The sequence below is a fragment of the Stegostoma tigrinum genome, chromosome 25 (genome assembly GCF_030684315.1).
Source record: "Stegostoma tigrinum isolate sSteTig4 chromosome 25, sSteTig4.hap1, whole genome shotgun sequence".
Lineage (NCBI taxonomy): Eukaryota > Metazoa > Chordata > Chondrichthyes > Orectolobiformes > Stegostomatidae > Stegostoma > Stegostoma tigrinum.
The window spans coordinates 24733811-24754133 of record NC_081378.1 but is presented as its reverse complement, the minus strand read 5'-3'; the positions used below and the strand labels follow the sequence as shown (position 1 = coordinate 24754133).

The 20323-nt window shown below is 40.0% G+C and overlaps 2 protein-coding genes across 4 annotated transcripts in view; both read right to left on the bottom strand.

Annotated features, from left to right (window-relative positions):
• The window catches only part of LOC125463268 (lysine-specific demethylase RSBN1L-like), a 63716-nt gene extending 62346 nt beyond the window's left edge, over nt 1-1370 (bottom strand). The window contains exon 1 of the mRNA XM_048554326.2: nt 820-1370. Coding sequence (XP_048410283.1) covers nt 820-1318 — 499 coding nt within the window. The 5' untranslated portion in view covers nt 1319-1370. The remainder of the gene's footprint in view (nt 1-819) is intronic.
• A 9989-nt stretch (nt 1371-11359) lies between these two features.
• The window catches only part of LOC125463218 (tyrosine-protein phosphatase non-receptor type 12-like), a 117847-nt gene continuing 108883 nt past the window's right edge, over nt 11360-20323 (bottom strand). For 2 of the 3 annotated variants that reach the window (XM_059654579.1, XM_059654580.1), the window contains exons 18-19: nt 17713-17778; nt 11360-12302 (exon numbers count right to left, since the gene is read on the bottom strand). In XM_059654579.1, the coding sequence (XP_059510562.1) occupies nt 12241-12302; nt 17713-17778 (128 nt within the window). In that variant the 3' untranslated portion in view covers nt 11360-12240. The remainder of the gene's footprint in view (nt 12303-17712; nt 17779-20323) is intronic. The other variant, XM_059654581.1, reaches the window with a different exon arrangement.

The window sequence follows — 20323 nt, the reverse complement described above, 5'->3', positions numbered from 1 at the left end:
ACATCAGCTTTTGTGCTCCTAAGATGCTGCTTGGCCTGCTGTATTCATCCAGTCCCACACTTCGTTATCTGGCACAACTGAGTGCTTGTTTATCCATTCACAGCGCATTTAAGAGAAAACCACATTGCTGGGGTAACATGTAAGCCAGTCCAAGTAAGGATGACATATGTCAAAGCCTGATTTTTGAAAAACAATTTATAATGGCTACGTAGTCATCATTAGGTTAGTTTTTAAATTCCAGATTTTTGAAATAGAATTCAAATTTAATCATTTGCCATGGTGGGATTCAAAGCCTCCTCAGAACATTAGTTGGGATTCTCGATCACCAGTCCAGCAACCTCAGCACTCAGCCACCACCTTCCCTGAATTTAATACGTAAACATCTTAGCTTTAACATTTACTGATAGTTTTGATAACACGTCACTTTTCTAATTGGGCAGAGAAAACTGGCATAAGGAACAAGATTTTAAAATGAGGAAGGAAAGAGTAAAGGGATATTAAAGTAGCTTTACAACCACCAAAGTACAATAAAATGTCCAGGTAGAGTTCTACTTAAATAACCAAATCCAATCTTTACAATGTTAATTTAGAGATCCTTAACAATACGTTTCTAGACTTCGACATTTCCTGTACTGTATTAAGTCGGTGCAGATTTTCTCAAATCTGCCACCTGACTGGCGCCAAAAAAAATCTGGGAGCACTACATAGTACAGTAAATTCATTCAGGTGTACCTTTTGCATTTGCTGTCAATAATACAAGCAAGTAAAGAAAACGAGTCGGCCTCAAAAGTAACTTAGTTTCAAAATGTAGCACTGTACCTTTCTGGAGTAACTTGACGTCGCCGTTTTCTTTCTTGGCCCCGTGTTTCTTCTCCCTCTCTTTGCTGCTGCTGTTGTACTTTTCCTTGGAAGGTCTATTTGATTTTGAGTGAATGTAGAGCGAGGAGTAAACAGGAGGAAGGGGACAAGGAGGTGAAGGGACTGTATATTTAGAACTCACACCAAGTTCAGAACAATTTTTGATAATGTTAGTTCGGTCCTTCTCCCGGTCTCTGTCCCTATCTTTCTCATCATTCGCCTTCCTCACCGGTAACAAACTAGTCGGCGACGGGGCGCCACGCACTTCCACTTTGGGTTTACCGTAACCATCGAGCAATGGCTGCATCTTCCTCTTCTTGGCCACTGTCTTACGGTGTTCCGAAGCATGCAAAGCCGAATTCACTTTGAGAATCTCGGTACTAGTTGTTGGAGGCAGCTCAGTCCGCTCTTCGCTATCATTTTTCTCCATCACGACACGGACATAACTCAACTGCGCCATTTTGAACCTTAGGCCAAAGAGAAATCTCCCTCAGCTGACGTTCAGAGGGGTATCAGCGCCAACCTAACGAGAACATCTAACCCGATCACTGATTGGCCACATCACACATCAATCATAAACCGGGATGGCGTCCGTTAACCTTTAAAACGGAAGTAGTAAGCCTAGGAAAGCGGTAAGGCTTCTTGTACCAGAAGTGATAAAGGCGGGGGGGTTCTAAGTAGATCAAGAAAGATGTGAAAATGTCTGTAAACTGTTACAAAAAAACTCAAAGAGCATAATTACAATATTTTCAAATCAATTTTAAATATGCATATACATTGAAAGACTACAGCACATCATATAGATTTTTTTTCAGCGTGTACAAGGGATTTAACGCCGAAAGGATTAATTCCGGTGTGACATCAGGGCTGTTTCGCACGTGGGGCTGCAGCTGCTGTCGTTACCAATGGCCTGCGGGTCTCACAGATGAAGTCGTAATAGGGACAACAGACTCCCCGAACTAGTCCCGTTACTTGAAGTAAGATAAAGTGTGGAGCTGGATGAACACAGCAGGCCAAGCAGCATCTCAGGAGCACAAAAGCTGATGTTTCGGGCCTAGACCCTCCATCAGAGAGGGGGATGGGGAGGGGGAGAGGGTTCTGAAATAAATAGGCAGGGGGAGGCGGACCGAAGATAGATAGAGGAGATATGTGGAGAGGAGAGTGTAGGTGGAGAGGGGATAGGTCAGTCAGGGGTGGACAGACAGGTCAAGGGGGCGGGATGAGATTAGTAGGTGGGAAATGGAGGTGCGGCTTGAGGTAGGAGGGGGGGAATAGGTGAGAGAAAGAAGAGGTTAGGGAGGCGGGGACGAGCTAGGCCAGATTTCGAATGCAGTAGGGGAAGTGGAGATTTTGGAGCTTGTGAAATCCACATTGATACCATCAGGCTGCAGGGTTCCCAAGCGGAATACGAGTTGCTCTTCCTGCAACCTTCAAGTGGCATCATTGTGGCACTGCAGGAGGTGCAGGATGGATATGTTGTCCAAGGAATGGGAGGGGAAGTTGAAATGGTTTGGGACTGGGAGGTGCAGTTGTTTATCGCGAACCGAGCATAGGCGTTCTGCAAAGCCATCCCCAAGCCTCCGCTTGGTTTGCCCAACACAGAGGAGGGCACAACAGATACAGCCGATACAATATACCACATTGGCAGATGTGCAGGTGAACATCTACTTGATGTGGAAAGTCTTCTTGGGGGCTGGGATGGGGGTGAGGGAGGTAGTATGGGGACAAGTGTAGCGCTGCCTGCAGTTGCAGGGGAAAGTGCCAGGTGTGGTGGGGTTAGAGGGGAGGGTGGAACAGACAAGGGTGGGGATGGAAAAATGCATTTGGTGATGGGGTTGGATTGCAGATGGCAGAAGTGTTGGCAGATGATGCGTTGGATCCAGAGGTTGGTGGGGTGGTATGCAAGGACAAGTTAGTGGTTATTGCAGGAACAGGATATGAGGAATGAGTTGTGAGACATACAGTCGAGGGCATTCTCAATCATGGAGTGGGTGGGGGGGGGGTGGAGGAAAGAATTGCAGTCCTTGAAAAACCAGGACATTAGATGTACAGGAGTGGAATGCCACATCCCAGGAGCAGATGCAGCAGAGGTAAAGGAATTGGGGATGGAATTTTTGCAGGAAGGTGGGTGGGAGGAGGTAGGCTTGAAATGGATATCAGTCGCTAGGTGGTTGCCTGAGATGGAGACAGAGGTGTCCAGGAAAGTGAGAGATGTGTTGGAGATGTTCCAGGTGAACTTGAGTTTGGGGTGGAAGGTGATTAAGTGGATGAACTGTTCAAGCTCCTCATGGGAGCATGAGGCAGTGCCAATACAGTCATCAATAGAAAGGGAGGAAGAGGTGGTTGTTTAGGGCCAGTGTAGATACAGAAGAGAGATTGTTCCCCGTAACCTACAAAAGAGGCAGGCATAGCTTGGTTCCATGCAGGTGCCCATGGCAACCCCCTTCATCTGTACAAAGTGGGAGGAATCAAAAGAGAAGTTGTTGAGGGCAAGGATAGTTGGATGAGGGTGTCAGTGGAGGGGGACTGATCAGACCTGCAGGACAGGAAGAAGAGGAAGGCCTTTAGGCCACCTGCATAGGGCATACAGGTGTATAGGGACTGGATGTCCATAGTTAAAAAGAATGAGGTATTGGAGACTGGGAAATTGGAAATTCTGGATGAGGTGGAGGGTGTGGGTGGTGTGACAGACGTTGGTAGGGAATTCCTGGATCAAGGGGGAGAAAAATGGAGTCCAGATAGGTGGAGATGAGTTTGCTGGGGCAGGAGTAGGTGGAGACAATGGGTCAACCAGGGCAGGCAGGCTTGTGGATTTTGGGAAGGAGATCGAAGCAGGCAGTGCAGGGCTGGGCTGGGGAACGACGAGGTTGGATGCTTGGGGATGGGGTTATTGATGCAGGGGGTGGTAGGAAGCTGATTCCCTTTACTCTCTTTTGGTTCTCTCGAAATATCTGAACTGAGATGACAGAGGCCTTGTTTGCGGGACTCAGGCCTTCGTGTCAATCACGGCTCGGCAGAAAAGGTCCAGGTCCGAGTCTAGCTGCAGTGGTTTAAACAGTTAGTCCACATTGTCTACCGGAGAGTGTCGTACTTTTAAACCAAGGACCAGACCGCCCTCTCAATTATTTCATAATTGTTACAGCACAGATGCTGCAACCAAGATGTCTTGCTCATGTTTTTATTTTCTGACCAGCACCACTAAAAATAGATTATAACATGCAGATAGCATTTGTTTTGCACAAGTGAGAATCTTACGCAAACATGAAGACAGATACAAAGCTTATTCTCTGGTCAAAATGCAGCACATGTTTAAGGAAATTGGAATATAGTCCTAGATCACCTGGGCGCTAAGCACAGAGCTTTTATTTACTCTTTTCCTCCTGCTCTTAGCCACCACCTTTGCCATCGCCTGAATCCAGGGCTCAATCTGTTCTGGGCCAACTACTTCCTCACTCTGCAATGCCAGACTCCTTGAACCTAGAGTGTTTTTTAGGTGGAGGACAGTTTTACTGAATTGTACCAACACAAGTTTCTTTGCTTATAAAGCACCACAACTAGGTTATTCCACTACCTGTGCCCTAATGAAGTATCTAAAGCTGTTCAGCTTTATTGACAAGTAAGGCTACTCAAACACAGGAACAAAAGCAAAGATGCTGGAAAAGCTCAGCGGGTTTGGCAACATCTGTGAAGAAAAAAAGAGAGTTAACGTTTCAGGTCCTGTGCCCCTTCCTCAGATGAGTCTTAGTTCTGAGGAAGAGTCACCAGACCCAAAACATTAACTTTTTCCTTCACAGATACTGCCACAGCTGCTGAGCTTTTCCAGCAACTTTGCCTTTGTTCCCAATTTACAGCATCTGCAGGTTCTTTTAGTTTTTATTTAATGCAAATATGGGGATCACTAAAAATTAGCATAAATATTTACAAAGGTAGGTGGCTACCTAATTTGTACTGTTTCTGCTAATCCTGCAAAAGGAGACAAAAGTATGAATTGCAGAAAATAGCTGAAACACAGTTGGAATGTTTGAAGAAATGAGTTAGTGATTCAAACAGACTCAATTTAACATGTACTGAAAACTCCAATTACCAGTGGGGATTATGCATTAAGTCATGAAACCACAGCACTTTGATACAGGTCTGATATCAAGAAATTTATTGACACTAACTTCAGTTAAATCTAATACATATGAGAGTTAGATGGTGATAGTAGGGCTTCTGAGACTAGGATTCATCTGCTGCTTTAGTTTTCTTTAAAGTTGCCCCCTCTCTCATTTTACTTGCGTCTTATGGAAGATTTGTCACACTGACTGCATGGGCAGTGAGTGGGCCCAGTACAGACTTGCAGCAGAAATGTGTTTGTAGAAGCCACCAGGAACCCATCGATTGGGTGGTCACAGCACTGACTCGTGGCTGCTCCAACAGAGGCGAGCTTGGGTCCCCAGCAACATCTGCTTCCAGTACAGACTCTCAGCCAGTGGCAGAGGCAATTTTAAGCCCTGTACAAGACTTAATGGCAGCAGTTGCAGCAGCAAGTTGAGCCCAAAGCAAACTCATTGCAAGAGAGTCAAGTTTGAGCTGGTGAGGTACTTGCATTGGCAAGGACTCAGTGGCAAGGGTGTCTGTGGGAGGTGAGATGGCACCAAAGTGCAGTGACTTTCATTCCAGCAGCAGTGGTTTAGTGAAAGGGACTTATGTCACCACAGCCATGGTAGATACTCGAGAAGGACTATCAAGTTGAACACTATTTCGCTGTCTTTATATTCTGTTTTGCTTTATTTTTGTGTGGTAAGATGGTGCTGGAGAGTGGTGAAACTAGACAGTACTCTTCACTATTTTGTAACAAAGTGCAAGTAATATTAAATAAATCAAGCTCAAACATTGAGTTACATGAAAAAGCACAAAATACTCTAAAGACTATGTGGAGCTGAAGGAACACAGCAGGCCAGGCAGCATCAGAGCAGGAAAGTTGACGTTTCAGATCAGGACCCTTCTTCAGAAAATGAACAAAGTAACCTGACTCAATGTTAACTTTCCTGCTCCTCTAATGCTGCCTAGCCTGCTGTGTTATTTTAGCTCCACACTGACTCCAGCATCTGCAGTTCTTGCTACCTCTTAAAATGCTCCCGTGTTTATTTAAAATAAATTGCAATTCTATAATCAGAAGGAAATATTAACATTTTTTCTCAAGCTTACAAATATCTATCTATCCATGGTTCCCGAATGCTGACCTCTGGTTTTGAGACTTTCCTAATGCACCACCTGTCAGTTGTCCACGTTCTACTTTCTATAAATTGGAGGTCATCCAAAAGTCTGCCTGTGCCTTTACTCATGCCAAGTCTCTCTTGCCCTTTATTCTACTGTTTGATTGACAGAAACTCCCTGTGCTTCTAATTTAAAGCATATATTGGTTTTCAGATCCATGCAAAACCAATATCTCTAATCTCCTGTGTATTCCTGATTTAATTGTCCATTAATGGTGTCTATGCCTTCAGCAGCCTAGGCTTTGAACATTCCAGAATTTCCTTCTTATACTTATCCATCTCACTTTCACCAGCTTTTGTCCTAATGTGGCCTTACATAATTTGTTAACAGTTGCTTTGCAATGCTACAAATTGCCTAGAGATTTGTTTCTAAAAACACAGCAATTTTGTAGTAGCATCAAAACTTTCAAAGCCTGAAAGCATACCTTCCTTAGCCAGACTCATCTCAATCCTGAGCCACAGCATGCATTTCCACAGCAGTGCTTTCTTTACAGTCAGTCATACAACATGAAAGCAGACCTTTTGGTCCAACCAGCCTATGCTGACCATAATCCCAAACTAAACTAATCCCACCTGCTAACAAAGTGTAGAGCTGGAAGAACACAGGAGGCCAAGCAGCATCTCAGAAGCACAAAAGCTGACATTCCGGGCCTAGACTCTTCAGAAATGGAGGAGGGGGAAGAGGATATCAATGTGGATTTCATAAGCTTCAAAATCTCCCCTCCCGCTAGTGCATCCCAAAAACCAGCTCAGTTCATCCCTGCCTCCCTAACCTGTTCTTCCTCTCACCTATTCCCTACTCCCACCTCAAGCCACACCCCCCATTTCCTTCCTACTAACCTAGTCCCGCCCCCTTGACCTGTCTGTCCTCCCCAGGCTGAGCTATCCCTCCCTACGTCCCCACCTGCACTCACCTCTACTGGCTCCATCCCTGCCTCTTTAACTTGTCTGTCTCCTCTCCACCCATCTTCTCCTTCATCCATCTTCAATCCACTTCCCCCTCTCTCCCTATTTATTTCAGAATCCCCTTTCGCTCCCCTGTTTCTGATGGAGGATCTAGGCCCGAAACATCAGCTTTTGTGCTCCTAAGATGCTGCTTGGCCTGTTGCATTCATCCAGCTCTACACTTTGTTATCTCGAATTCTCCAGCATCTGTAGTTCCTACTACCTCTAATCCTACCTGCTCCGAGCTTATATCTCTCAAAACCCTTCCAATTCATGTACCTATCCAAATCATGCACCACTTCCTCAGGAAGTTCATTACACACATGAACCATGTTAAAAAATTGCCCCCCTTTTAAAAAGATTTCTCACCCCTTAAAAATATGCCTAGTCTTGAAATTTCCTCAGCCCAGGGAAAGACACCTACCACTAACGCAATCTACACCCCTCATGATTTTAGTAACCTTAAGGTTACCTCTCAACCTCCTATGATCCAGTGAACAGAGTCCGAGCCTATCCCCAGCTTTTATAACTCAAACCTTCCATACCCAGCAACATCTGGTAAATCTTTGTTGAACCCTCTGTAGTATCATTGACAAGAATCAGTTGTTACTGTGCTGGAAGCCACCATTTGGCTCATGTCTGTACCAGCTCTCTGTATGAGCAATTCAGAGTTCTATTCTCCAGCTTTCACCCCATAACCCAGGGCAGGGACCAGGGGCAGGTCTGTTCTACATGTTTGTTGATTGAAGTGTGGGTGGAGAACCATACCTCCAGGAACACTCATGTATACTGTTTGGCTTGGGTTGTTCACTGGGACAAAGTAACCATAGTAGCCCAAGCCAAACATTGACACACAGGAATTCCGAGAGGCACTTCAATTAACAAACATAGAATTAGACACCATATATCAACCCATATAGATCAAAACCGGAAATGACAGTACTCACCGTAACGTCTGATCAAAAACAAGCCAGCTCTGCAAGCAAGTCAACAATCTCATCCATAACCCAAGCTGCAGAATTTGCCAAAAAAAAAACTTTGAATTATTTTTGTACAAATTCAACAGAATCTTTTGATTGTTGTGCTCAATATCCCCAATAATTCAGCCTAGAATACCATAAGCCTTATGAACTCCTCTCAACTTGTCCTGCTAGTCGTCTCCCCACGCCCCCCCAGTCCTTCATCCAAACATTAGCATTATGGCTTTTATTTTGTATTGTTTCAATGTTCTGACCAAAATAAATGATTTCATATTGAACTTCCTCTTTCACCTGTCCTGCTGATTCCATCAAATTGAATCTTGTTCTTTTTAAATTCTACACTTGTTTAGTCATAGTCAGAAGTCAACAGCACAGAAAAAGACCATTTGGTCACTGAGTCAGTGCCAGTCAAAACTACCCAACTACTCTAATCCCATTTACCAGCACTTGGTCTGTAGCTTTGGCATCAGAAGTGTATCTCTGAATGCTATTTAAATGTTGTGGATGTCCACCTCTATTACCCTTGCAGATAGAGTTCCAGATTTCCACCAGACTCAGTGAAAGAAACTGTCCCCTCAACCCATCTAAACTTTCCATTCCTTGGTTGTTGATGTCTCCAAGAGGAAGAGTTTCTTATCTACCTTGTCTATGCCTCTCAACGACATAGATCACAATCATATCCCTTCCCGAAGTCTCCTCTGTTCCAAGGAAATTAACCCCAGTCTACCCAATCACCACAATTAAAACTCTCCTACCCAGGCAACATCCTGGTAAATCTCCTCTGCACCCTCTCCAGTATAATCACATCCTTCCAATAACAGGGATTCTGAACTGCATAATACTCTAACAGTGGGCTAACCTACATTTTATATATTTTCAGCATTATCTCCCTTGAAAAACTTTTAAACTAATCAAGGCAAGTATCCCTTATGCCTTCTCAACCACTTTATCTACTTGGTCCAGCTACCTTAAGAGGACATGCACACCAAGATTCCTTTGATCCTCAGTGCTTCCCAGAATCCTAGCATTCATGTATTCCATCACTTTGTTTGTTCTGCCCAAATGCATCAGCTCCAAGTTATCTAGATTGAATTCCATTTGTCACTGACAAGCCCATCTATATCCACCTGTAATCTAAGGCTTTCCGTTCTTTAACTCCAATTTTTGTACCATCCACGAACTTTCTGATCGAATGCGTAATGCTTCAACATTTTGTACTGCAAACTGAGATAGAGTGTCCTGTACTCATCAGTGGTTAATTAGGAAAATTAGAAAGCATCACATCCATGATTCACTGCTGTGATTCATCCTTGGTTCCCTCTTTATAACTAGGATTTAGCTATTAAGACCAAAACCCATCAGCTTTAGCTATTACCAGCCCATTTTCAGAAACTTAGCATCCCACGTTATTCCAATGTTCAGATTCCCAGATACACGATCAGTTAAGATTGCTTTATTTTGCTCCTGAAACAAATTACCACCACCCCATCTCTTCCTGCCTGTACTCAAACCCCTCCCGCCCCCATCCTTTTCTCCCCCCCACATTGTACCCTCTCTTCTCCTACCTCTACCTCCTTCCCATAAAGTTTGAAGAGTTTGTGGATACCTTTTGATCATAATCTCAAGGCCATCTGCTCAGCTGCTTCTACTTCTTTCCCTTCTTCCTCCAAGAAACCAACGTTGAACCATCAAGCTCCTCCTTTCCTAGCCCTAAACACATTTCTCTCTAGATACTACTCTACCTCTCCTTGTGCCTGCTCTGAATGCATCTCATCCATGGGACCAGTCTACTGGATTCCATTTGTATTATTATGCAAACCACCTAATTTCCCTCATAAGCAATGCAAATTAATCTTCCTTTCTAAGTACAAAGAATTTTGAATAATTTTTGAAATACACCATTTTTAGTTTTCTGTCCAGTAAAGCCACTTAGACAATGAGTTAAGCAAGCCAGCAACAGGCGATTTTAAAAATGGTGACCTCGACTTGAATTTAGATGAATGGTTATTTTAAAAGGCTTGACTAAAACTTCTTTGACGATTTCTTTCAAACAAATACAGAGCACTGCAATTTTGAACAATAAACTTTTGTTCATAGAATTACATTTAACCTGAGAATTAGAATGTTTCGGGAATGAAAGATACATTTCATAACCATTGTGATACAATCCAAGAAACATAATACACTCCGCTTTATGCTTCACCTTGTGTATTTGATTAGTCAACAATTAATTCAATAAGGACTGACCTTAAACTCAATAGCTGTTATTGTGAAGAGTTTAGGGATTAACCAAAAGCCTTTTCTCACATCTTTTAAGTGTAAACACAAAATGGCTGTAAAGAATGCGTTTATAAAGTTTATACAAATTACATTATGTTTGAAATCAGTTTAAAGGAAACATTATTGTAATTTGTTCTATTATCAAGATTAGTTACATTCAAAGGCCAAGATCAATTAGTCTATATTAAAATAATGTCAGTCAAAGGTGGCAAGACCCAATTAACACATGGAAAGGGAGGATCTTGAGCCAACCTCAGGGGTTAAAACCCCACCTCAACAAATACCACTTGACTGAAGAACACTTGTTCAACAAAAGGAGAAGCTTTCGTGAAATTGATTAACTCACCAAAAATTAAACATCTATTCAATTAGCTAAGTATATTCACAACCTATTAATTAGATGGCGCAGAAAGAAAACAATGACTAATTGTGAATTATCTTGTGTTGCATCAAAAAAAAATGCTCCAGTTTGTTCTTGACCCTTTGTATTCATTTTCTTGACAAAATGTAAATTGTACAAAATATTGTATGCCTCTTCCAGAGTTTTTTTAAAAACTCGTTCATAGGAATAGGGAGCTGCTGGCGAGGCCAGCATTTATTGCTGCCCCCATCTGGGTGTTAAGAATCAACCACATTGCTGTGGTTCTGAAGTCACATGTAGTCCAGACCAGGTAAAGATGGCAGATTTCATTTCCTAAAGAACATCAGTGAACTTGTTTTTTTAAATAAAACAATTCAAAGTGGTTACACAGTTGCGCATTAGGTCAGCTTTTTATTGCAGATTTTTACTGAATTCAAATTTCGCCATCTGCTGCCAAGGTGGCAATCAAACTCATGTCCCCAAAACATGAGTTGTGGATGACTCTTCCAGCAACATTACCACCATACCAATTCTTTTTATGATCTCCATGTTAGTAAACTAGTTCACGTTCAGTGACAAGTAATGAAAAATTTTCTTATTCAAACATAAGAAATAATTTTGTCCATTTCAATCCAAAAACACAAAAAAAGCAAACTAGTTTGTTTTAAGACCTTTACTGACAGGTAATATTGTAAAATACAGGATTGTGAGACTGATAGTCCTCGTATTCCCGATGCACGAAAGCACAAACAAAATGCTTACATGATGTTAACAGGATTGCATATTGTTCGAAGGCACTTACTAAATTCAAGGCCAAATGAACAAGAGATCAAAGTGGGATTGGTTATTAACAGCATATAATATAAAAATATCCTTTTGCTTATAATTTACAAAATGTATTATTACAATCTCAACCCCTGTTAAACTGCAATTTCCTGCTTATTTCCAGTAGTTAAGAACACCTGAAAGAATATTTTTCAATAATTTCAGGGCAAATAATTTACAAAAAAGGGTACACAAGGTTTAGATCATGCACAGATTTCTTACATCTTCTGTTAATATTTAATACCAGCAACATTGTCAATTATATACCTACCTGCCCTGTACATATATTAAAAAAAAGGAGTAATGCACATAATAGATTCTGAAAGTTAGCAGAGAATAGTTGTCCACAGACTACCTATTTATACTTACTATATTACTATACAATCCTACAAGCAGTGTAACAAAATCCCCCCCAAAAAAATAAGGCCTGTAATACTTTTTTAAAAAAAAGTCTTAATACTTTAACTGTGAAATAAGGCAGGTAAAAATGGTCCCAGCAGAGATATTTAGCACCGGAATCCACACCCTTGGAAGGTTTATAGCAAGTTACAACAGATGTAAACTGTGTACCATTTTGAAACTGATAAGTCATCTAAATTGTTCTTGCTTTTGCTTTTGTTAGTAAAGAAAGATAGTTTTTAGTGAGTGTGAATAGTTTTTCTACTTTTCAGTCCTTTTGTGGCACTTGAAGGGAGACACTCCAGTATTACGGTCTATTTGAATATCTGCTCCATCATGTCCACTCAGGAGGAGGATCTCTTGGCCCTTTTGGTTTTGTATAACGATTATTGAATCCTGCAAATTAAAAGAAGGCAAACTCGCAATTTGTAAATTCAAGGCTTTAACATAGATGTATTTGTTTACCAGGAGCAAAACAAAATTATGCAACATGCACATAATGATTACATTCTAGAATAGGAAAATAACTAATTCTGAGTAGGAGATGAAGGTTATCAATTTGATAACTTCCAAGATTAGGACACCAATTGAGGATTCATTACATTTAACACACAACCGAACACTCTCATGAACATCAAAAGTAAGAATCTAGAAGTTCCATCATATCCACTTTCAGGCACGCAGGGAGAGGTGAACACTGAATCCATCAAGTGATCATATACAGAGATCATGTAACAGCAGAGCTGGATTTATAATGAGACAGGCATACCTACACTACTTATTGACAAAACACTTGTCTGGGGTGGGTACAAAACTAGGGATCAACAATTTGTCTTAAATGGAAAATGGTTCCAAACAAAAGGGAACACTGCAGAAGCTGTGAATGAGGGCAACAGTTTTAAAGTTGCATTTCAAAGGTCAAAAGTTCTCAGCCCCAAAAATAAAGTCAACAATACTTATCTTGTTTTTAAAAGAAAAGATAACTCTGTACTCACCACCTCACCAGATCTGTCAATGTAACCAAGTGCAGTTGACTTTTTACAAGCCACTTCAAGTTACAAGGGAAATGCACTGACGGGACTGATTCTTGTTAAACATGTCAGTACACCAAAACTTTGCACCAAAACTTATGATGAAATTAATCTTGTGAAAAGACATTCAAAACAAAAACTGCTTCCATATGCACTGCTGAACCAAACAAACCAAAGTTGTTGGTTCGATTGTTAACCAATATCAAAAACTGGTTTCAACAAACTGTAAAAGCATTACAATTCACTCCTGCAATGAATGCTAGTAAGGGATTGAGGGTAGTCGTGCATGAAAATGATAGGCTATATTTTGTTGGCAGTCTATTTATATGGACATCAAGGACTTGGACACAATGTTCTCTACAGTTAAATACCTTACCAACACTATTCTGAGTTCACACAAAGAATGAACATGCAGGAGAAACATAAAAACCGCAGTCTGTAGGTAAACTACTGCAGGTCTATTTGCTACATAAATGAGCATATCATGAGAAGAGATGACAAACTCTGAAATGCTAAAGTGATTGTATGAAATCAGATTAAAATCTGATAACCAATAAAAATAATTAACTTTCTGAAAGATTAATAGAAAATGAAATTAGATGGAATAACATAACTAATGTTTGTTTAAAAAAGTAAAGTTGACTCAAAGGTTTCTTTTGAAATTGAGAATACACAAGTTCATGCAAAGATTTTTAAAAATGCAAAATACTGAACTATTGCAGAAATGTGACCAAATTCCCATTCGTGAACATTTCTTCTATTTTATCATTTTTACCAACTATTCATGAAGGCCTTGAATGGCTCTCTCATCACTATCATTAATACTTTGTAAACACTGTCCTAAAGACGATACAAAACACTGGGTTAACTATTCATTTACTTCTGTAAAACACAATTTTTAAGGTTTGGGAGGGTATTTATAAAATGCACAATTATGGACATCATAATGGATTTCTCTTATTTAACCTGATTCTGCATTCTGTCATCCCTGGCATTTAACCATCAAAATAATATTAAACATTACAAAAATAAAGAAAAACAAGTTTAAACAAAAAAAATGTAATAAAGTGGAATGAAAAGAAGGAAGAAAAATGATGAAGCTGATCCAAATGCAACAGCAAAGCAAAAGGCAGACTGTAACATAAGAACATAAGAATTAGGAGCAGGACTAGGCCATCTGGCCCCTCGAGCCTGCCTCACCATTTAATTAGATCATGGCTGATCTTTGAGACTCAGCTCCACTTACCCACCCACTCACCATAACCTTTAATTCCTTTACTGTTCAAAAATTTATCTAGCCTTGCATTAAAAACATTCAGCAATGTCGCTTCAAACACTTCACTGGGCAGAGAATTCCAGATTCACAACCCTTTGGGTGAAGAAGTTCGTCTTGACCTCAGTCCTACATCTGCTTCCCTTTACTTTGAGGCAATGCTCTCTAGTCCTAGTTTCACCTGCTAGCGGAAACAAACTCTCTGCCTCCACCTTATCTATTCCTTTCATAATCTTATGCATTTCTATTAGATCTCCCCTCATTCTTCTGAATTCCAGAGAGTATAATCCCAGTCTACTCAGTCTCTCTGCATAATCCAACCCTCTCAACTCTGGAATCAACCAGGTGAGTCTCCTCCCCATCCCCTCCAGTGCTAGTATATCTCTTCTCAAGTAAGGAGACCAAAACTGCACACAGTACTCCAGGTGTGGCCTCAACAGGGCCCTATACAGCTGCAGCACAGCCTCCCTGTTTTTTAAACTCCATCCCTCGAGCAATGGCAGACAAAATTCCATTTGCCTTTTTAATTACCTGCTGCACCTGCAATCCCACCTTCAGCAATTCATGCACAGGGACACCCAAGTCCCTCTGCACAGCAGGGTGCTGTTATTCCTACCAAAATGGATGACCTCACACTCATCAACATTGGGCAGAAGTCTGGCAGTTGGCGTACACTCCCTTGGGCTATCTATATCCCTCTGCAGACTTTGTGTCTTCTGCACACTTTGCTCTACTACTCACCTTCGTGTCATCTGCAAATTTTGACACACCACACGGAGTCCCCAACTCCAAATCATCTACGTAAATTGTAAACAATTGCAGTCCCAACACTGATCCCTGAGGCACTCCACTAGCCACTGACCACCAACCAGAAAAATACCCATTTACAAAGAAATGTACAGCACAGGAACAGGCCCTTTGGCCCTCCAAGCCTGCGATCAAGATCCTCGGTCTAACCTGTCATCTATTTTCTAACGGTCTGTGTCCATTTGCTCCCTGCCCATCCAAGTACCTGTCCAAATATATCTTTAAAATTTACCCCTACTCTTTGCTTTCTACTGGTCAACCAATCCTCTATCCATGCCAATTCATTACCTGTAATACCGTGCAACTTTATCTGATGTAGCAGCCTTTGGTGTGGCAACTTGTCAAATGCCTTCTGGAAATCTAGATACACCACATCCACAAGGTTCCCCATTGTCCACCATCCAAGTAATGTCCTCAAAAGAATTCCACCAAATTAGTTAAACATGACCTACCCTTCATGAACCCAGACTGGGTGTTCCCAACAGGACAACTTATATCCAGATGTCTTGCTTTTTCCTCAAAAATAGATGCAAGCATTTTCCCCACTACCGAAGGTAAGCTAACTGGCCTATAGTTACCTGCTTTTTGTCTACTTTTTTTTTAAGAAGTGGCATCACATTGGCTATTTTCCAATCTGCAGGAACCAACTCAGTCCAGTGAATTTTGGTAAATAATTACCGGTGCATTTGCTATTTCCCCCATCACCTCTTAGTTCCCTGGGATGCATTTCATCAGGGCCAGGAGACTTGTCTACGTTTAGCCCCCATTAGCTTGCCCAGCACTGCCTCCTTAGTGATAATGATAGTTTCTAGGTCCTCACCTGCTATAACCTTCTTGCCATTAGTTTTCTGCATGTTATTTGTGTCTTCCTCTGTGAAGACCGACAAAATAACTGTTTAATGTCTCAGCTATTTCCTCATTCCCAGTTATTAAACTGGCCTTCCAATCCTCTTCAGAGCCAATGCTTACCTTCACAACTCTAATGATTTACATATTTATAGAAACTTTTGCTGCCTGTTTTTATATTCTGAGCTAGTTTACTTTCATAATCTTACTTTTCTTTGTAACTTTTTTGTGGCTTTGTTGGCCTTTAAAGATTTCCCAGTCTACTGGTTTCCCACTACTCTTTGCTTTTTTGTATGTGCCTTTTTTCAATCTGATACTTTTCTTTATTTCCTTAGACATCCATGGCTGGCTCTCTTTTCCTACAGTTCTTCCTTATCACTGCAATATGCTTCTGCTGAGCACTGTGAAAAACTGTCTTGAAAGTCTTCCACTGTTCCTCAAATTGACCCACCATAAAGTTTTTGCTCCCATTCTGCTTAGCTAACTCCTTCCTCATTTCTTCATATGTCCTGTGCTTAAACAAAGGAGACTAAGTACTGGATTTAATCTTCTCACACTTCACCTGTATTTTAAATTTGACCATACTGTGATCGCTCCTTCCGAGAGGATCCCTAACTGTGAGATCATTAATTATTCCTGTCTCATTACACAGGACTACATCTAGGATAGCTTGTTACTAGAAAATTTTTTTTGATGAACTTGGATCTACAAATTCAAAGTATGACAAGTGAAACATTCACACATTGCCATGAAATTGAATAGGTTAATATTTATTGTATATGATTGAGCTCCTAAAGTGTTGCCACCTTACAGGAACTACAGCCATTTATAGCAACAAAAGTCTTATTTGGCCGCAATTCTGAATTAAATTATTGGGGCACGTGAAGGAAACGGATTTTGATTACATTTTAATTTCAACAGCAGCGCTCCTTTTCAAAACAAAGATTGGAATCGGCTAGGCATGTCACAAAGGTTAATTTTTTTTCGCAAGTGCTAGAAATGTTAAAATGTGGTTGAGAATGACGTGTATTTACCGAACCCAGACTGCAAAGGTATAGAACATAGAACAGTCTTGGATCAATAACTTATTCAGTTTTCTGACATGCTAGGAATTAATAAATTCTTCATAGCTGTTAGCTATAAAAGATTTATAGCTTAAGTATTGTTCAAAGTCAATTAATACAGATGAGGGTAGGCAGCAAACAATGAAAATGTGTTGAAAGGCTCTTTTTACAAAAAGGGTGGTTCTAATTTTTGAAAAAAAATCAACTTTTAAAAAAGCAATCATAACTAACACAGAAAAATAGAAGAGGCCTAGCCAATGACACCCACATCTGATGAACAACAGAAAAATGAATTCTATGCATTATTTTGCCTGAGCAACAACAGTTCAGCTTCTAGGATAAGAATGGTCTCTAAAGCTGAATTATTTTGATAAAAAGTTAGCCCATGCATCCTACAAAGTCAAAATTTTAATTTGCCTCCTGCTGAGGGAGCAAAACTGAAGGGTGTCCAAAAATGGAAGTGTTAACATGCTTTTGTCTTGGTGGCAAAATATGGACAGCATTACCTGCTTCTGAATGTTTAAGGCTACAAAACAAATCTATCCTGTTGTAAAGCCATTTAGAGAATTCAGTGCTGAAAATTTAGACTGACTTATTTTACTTTAAGACTTTTATTCTCCAAGTCCAAGCCCACTTTCAACTGAACAGTGGCAAAAATCATTAAATGCTAGCTGCTTTAGATTATAAAGGTCTTACTTCCATTTCTCTACTGCCTCTACCCAAACTCACTCGCCTCTTGACATTTTATAATGCAGTTTTGGGGCATTGACAATGAAGGTCCTTACCTGATTTTTGGAGACAGGATACAAGGATAGTTCTCAGCATGCTCATTTTCGAAAGGAAACCACTGTCTGACAAGAGGAGGTCACTTATGAAGTTTGTTTTAAGTCTAACATAGCATTTTCAATTTGAGGTGACAGTATTAATAGGATACAAGCATGCTTGCATGGTTTTCTGGGACATCCTTTGCAAAATAAACAGAAATGAAAGCTAAAACAAACAGAAGAGGAATTAAAGTACAAGATGCTTACAAGACATGATCAGGAAACATGGAGTGTTCCCAGTATATTTTTACATGAAGACACTATGATAATTATGTTGTATTAATTAAAGTAGAAAAAGTTAGTAAGGGGAGAAGTACAAGGCAAGCTGGAAAGTTACATATATGCACGTGTGTATGTGTCTTAGGAGATTCCAAGCACGACAAGGTGTGATCTCCCACTTGATATGTTGTTCTTCTATCATTAGGAATTAGGGACAATCTACGTATCATGTAGATCTCTGAAAATCTGATTTTAAATCTAAAATGTTGAAGCTTAACAATTTCATTACTGTATTTTGTAAGTAAAACACTACAAGTTCAGTCAGTACAAGTCTCACTGACAGTAAGATCCAACATCCTATCAGCACAAATAAACATTATCCAATATACTTAAGCAATAGCACGGTGCCTTATTTGTCTCCACTACAAGTCTATCGAGAGTGAAATCAGTTTCTACTATCTGTGTGGTTTAGAAATTCATGAGTGAGATTTGAACTACTCTAAAATTGAAGTGCATGAAGCTAGCAACTTTTACAGATAGCAGAGGAGAAAAAAACAAGTCAAAAGAAAGTGCTTGGCATGTTGATCGACACCCATCATTTTGTTTTAATGACACCGTAATAAGACAAATTAATAATTCAGCTTTCAATAACTAATTTTTGCAAGGAAACCCCATGTTTAATGGCAACACAATGAGGAAGTTTAATCAGTTACAATTTAGCTTGAAAAATTAGTTAGATATACATAAGCATGTGCTATATTAAGTAGTGTCTTTTGAATTAAAACTCCACATGCAAATTAGGATTTGCTATAATCCACTTAAAGGTTAAAGATGATTTAAGACAACTCTCCCTTTTAAAGAACAGAATACCAAAATCATTTATCAAGAGTTGACAGTTGGCCTCATTAAGTTCTAACATGCAAAAACAAAGTCTAAAGTTAATTTACACCAACAATTTTGGGGAAGAGTCAAGAATATAATCTTTGCAACATCTTTTAACTGTCTAAATGTCTGAAGAAGACCTAGTTCTTGACCTTCTTAACTGTGCTTGGATTTTCAATCCATCAGTCTTCTCCAGACTGAACACAATCTCAGGGGTCTAAAACAATGACGGACTTGATCAAGCAGATTAGAATGTGTTTAACAGCCAGGAAAGACTCAAACTGTAAGATATATTGGATGTAAGATATATGCTGTTAACAGATGTCACTAAGCAGCCCAACTGCTACACGTTGAATGTGCTGTTTGTCAAAACTGTGCTTTTCTGATTCCAAGAGCAGTGAATCAATAACGCATGTTCACATACACAACAGATTTCACTTAAAAATTGAATTTTAAAATTTAAAAAAAATCAAACAGTACTTTGTATTCAAATAGCCAAATCGCCTTTTTCATTTGCACTATATTTTCTTCACTATCGAAGTAGTAAGGGATTCTCCATCTAAATCAGCTACAAAAAATTACTTACATCCTTTGACTCACTCAGCATTACTGTGTTAATCTATCAGACATTTCCATGTTGTAGTTGGAATGATTTGCATTTAAGGATTGAGAAAATGGAAACAATGTTATATCGTAAGCCATATACCAGGTCTATCATGTACAAATCTCCTTTCCAACTTATGATATTATTTTACTCTTGACCCAGTACTCCTGGAATCAGACAAAATTTGCATTACTCATTTTACACCTTTAATGCACTCCAAGGGCATAAATAATCCAGGACAGCCTTGTACACAAACAGATCAAAATGGCACAAAGTACATCTCCTGGTGATTCTAATTCCACCACTGCGGATAACAGCAAACCCAAATTCTATCAGCACATTTAACAAATAAACACAAGTATGGCTTGGAGGAGGGGAGGCGTGGAGAAAAGGAGGAGTTGGTGATCAACACGGGTTAGTATTGGTAGTGAAACATCTTACAGTTCCTTTCATAGTGAAAACATTAATTATGCCAGTCAAAATTATAGAATGTTGCGTGCAGTATAAAAAAACTATCCCATATCATTTCCTTCCACATTAGTCTAAGCAAGCAAAGGAAAATCAAATCAATAGAATTGCAATCTGAGCATATTGAACAAACTGAGTTGTTTCATTTTGTAAATTAGTATTACTTGCAACTGGATTCAGACTGTGCAAACTCACTTAACCTTGTAGCCAGAGATCCATCAGTCTGACAATTCCACAAGATGAAGGCACAATGTTGAAATTCACTATGCCAATCAATTCTCAGTTGTGTATGATTTACACATTTACAGATCAAATTACTCTCAAAGGGCTGTGAAACTTAAAAAACATTATAGTTGGTTAAGAATGTGATATATTAAAAGTTGAAATAAATGTTTAGAC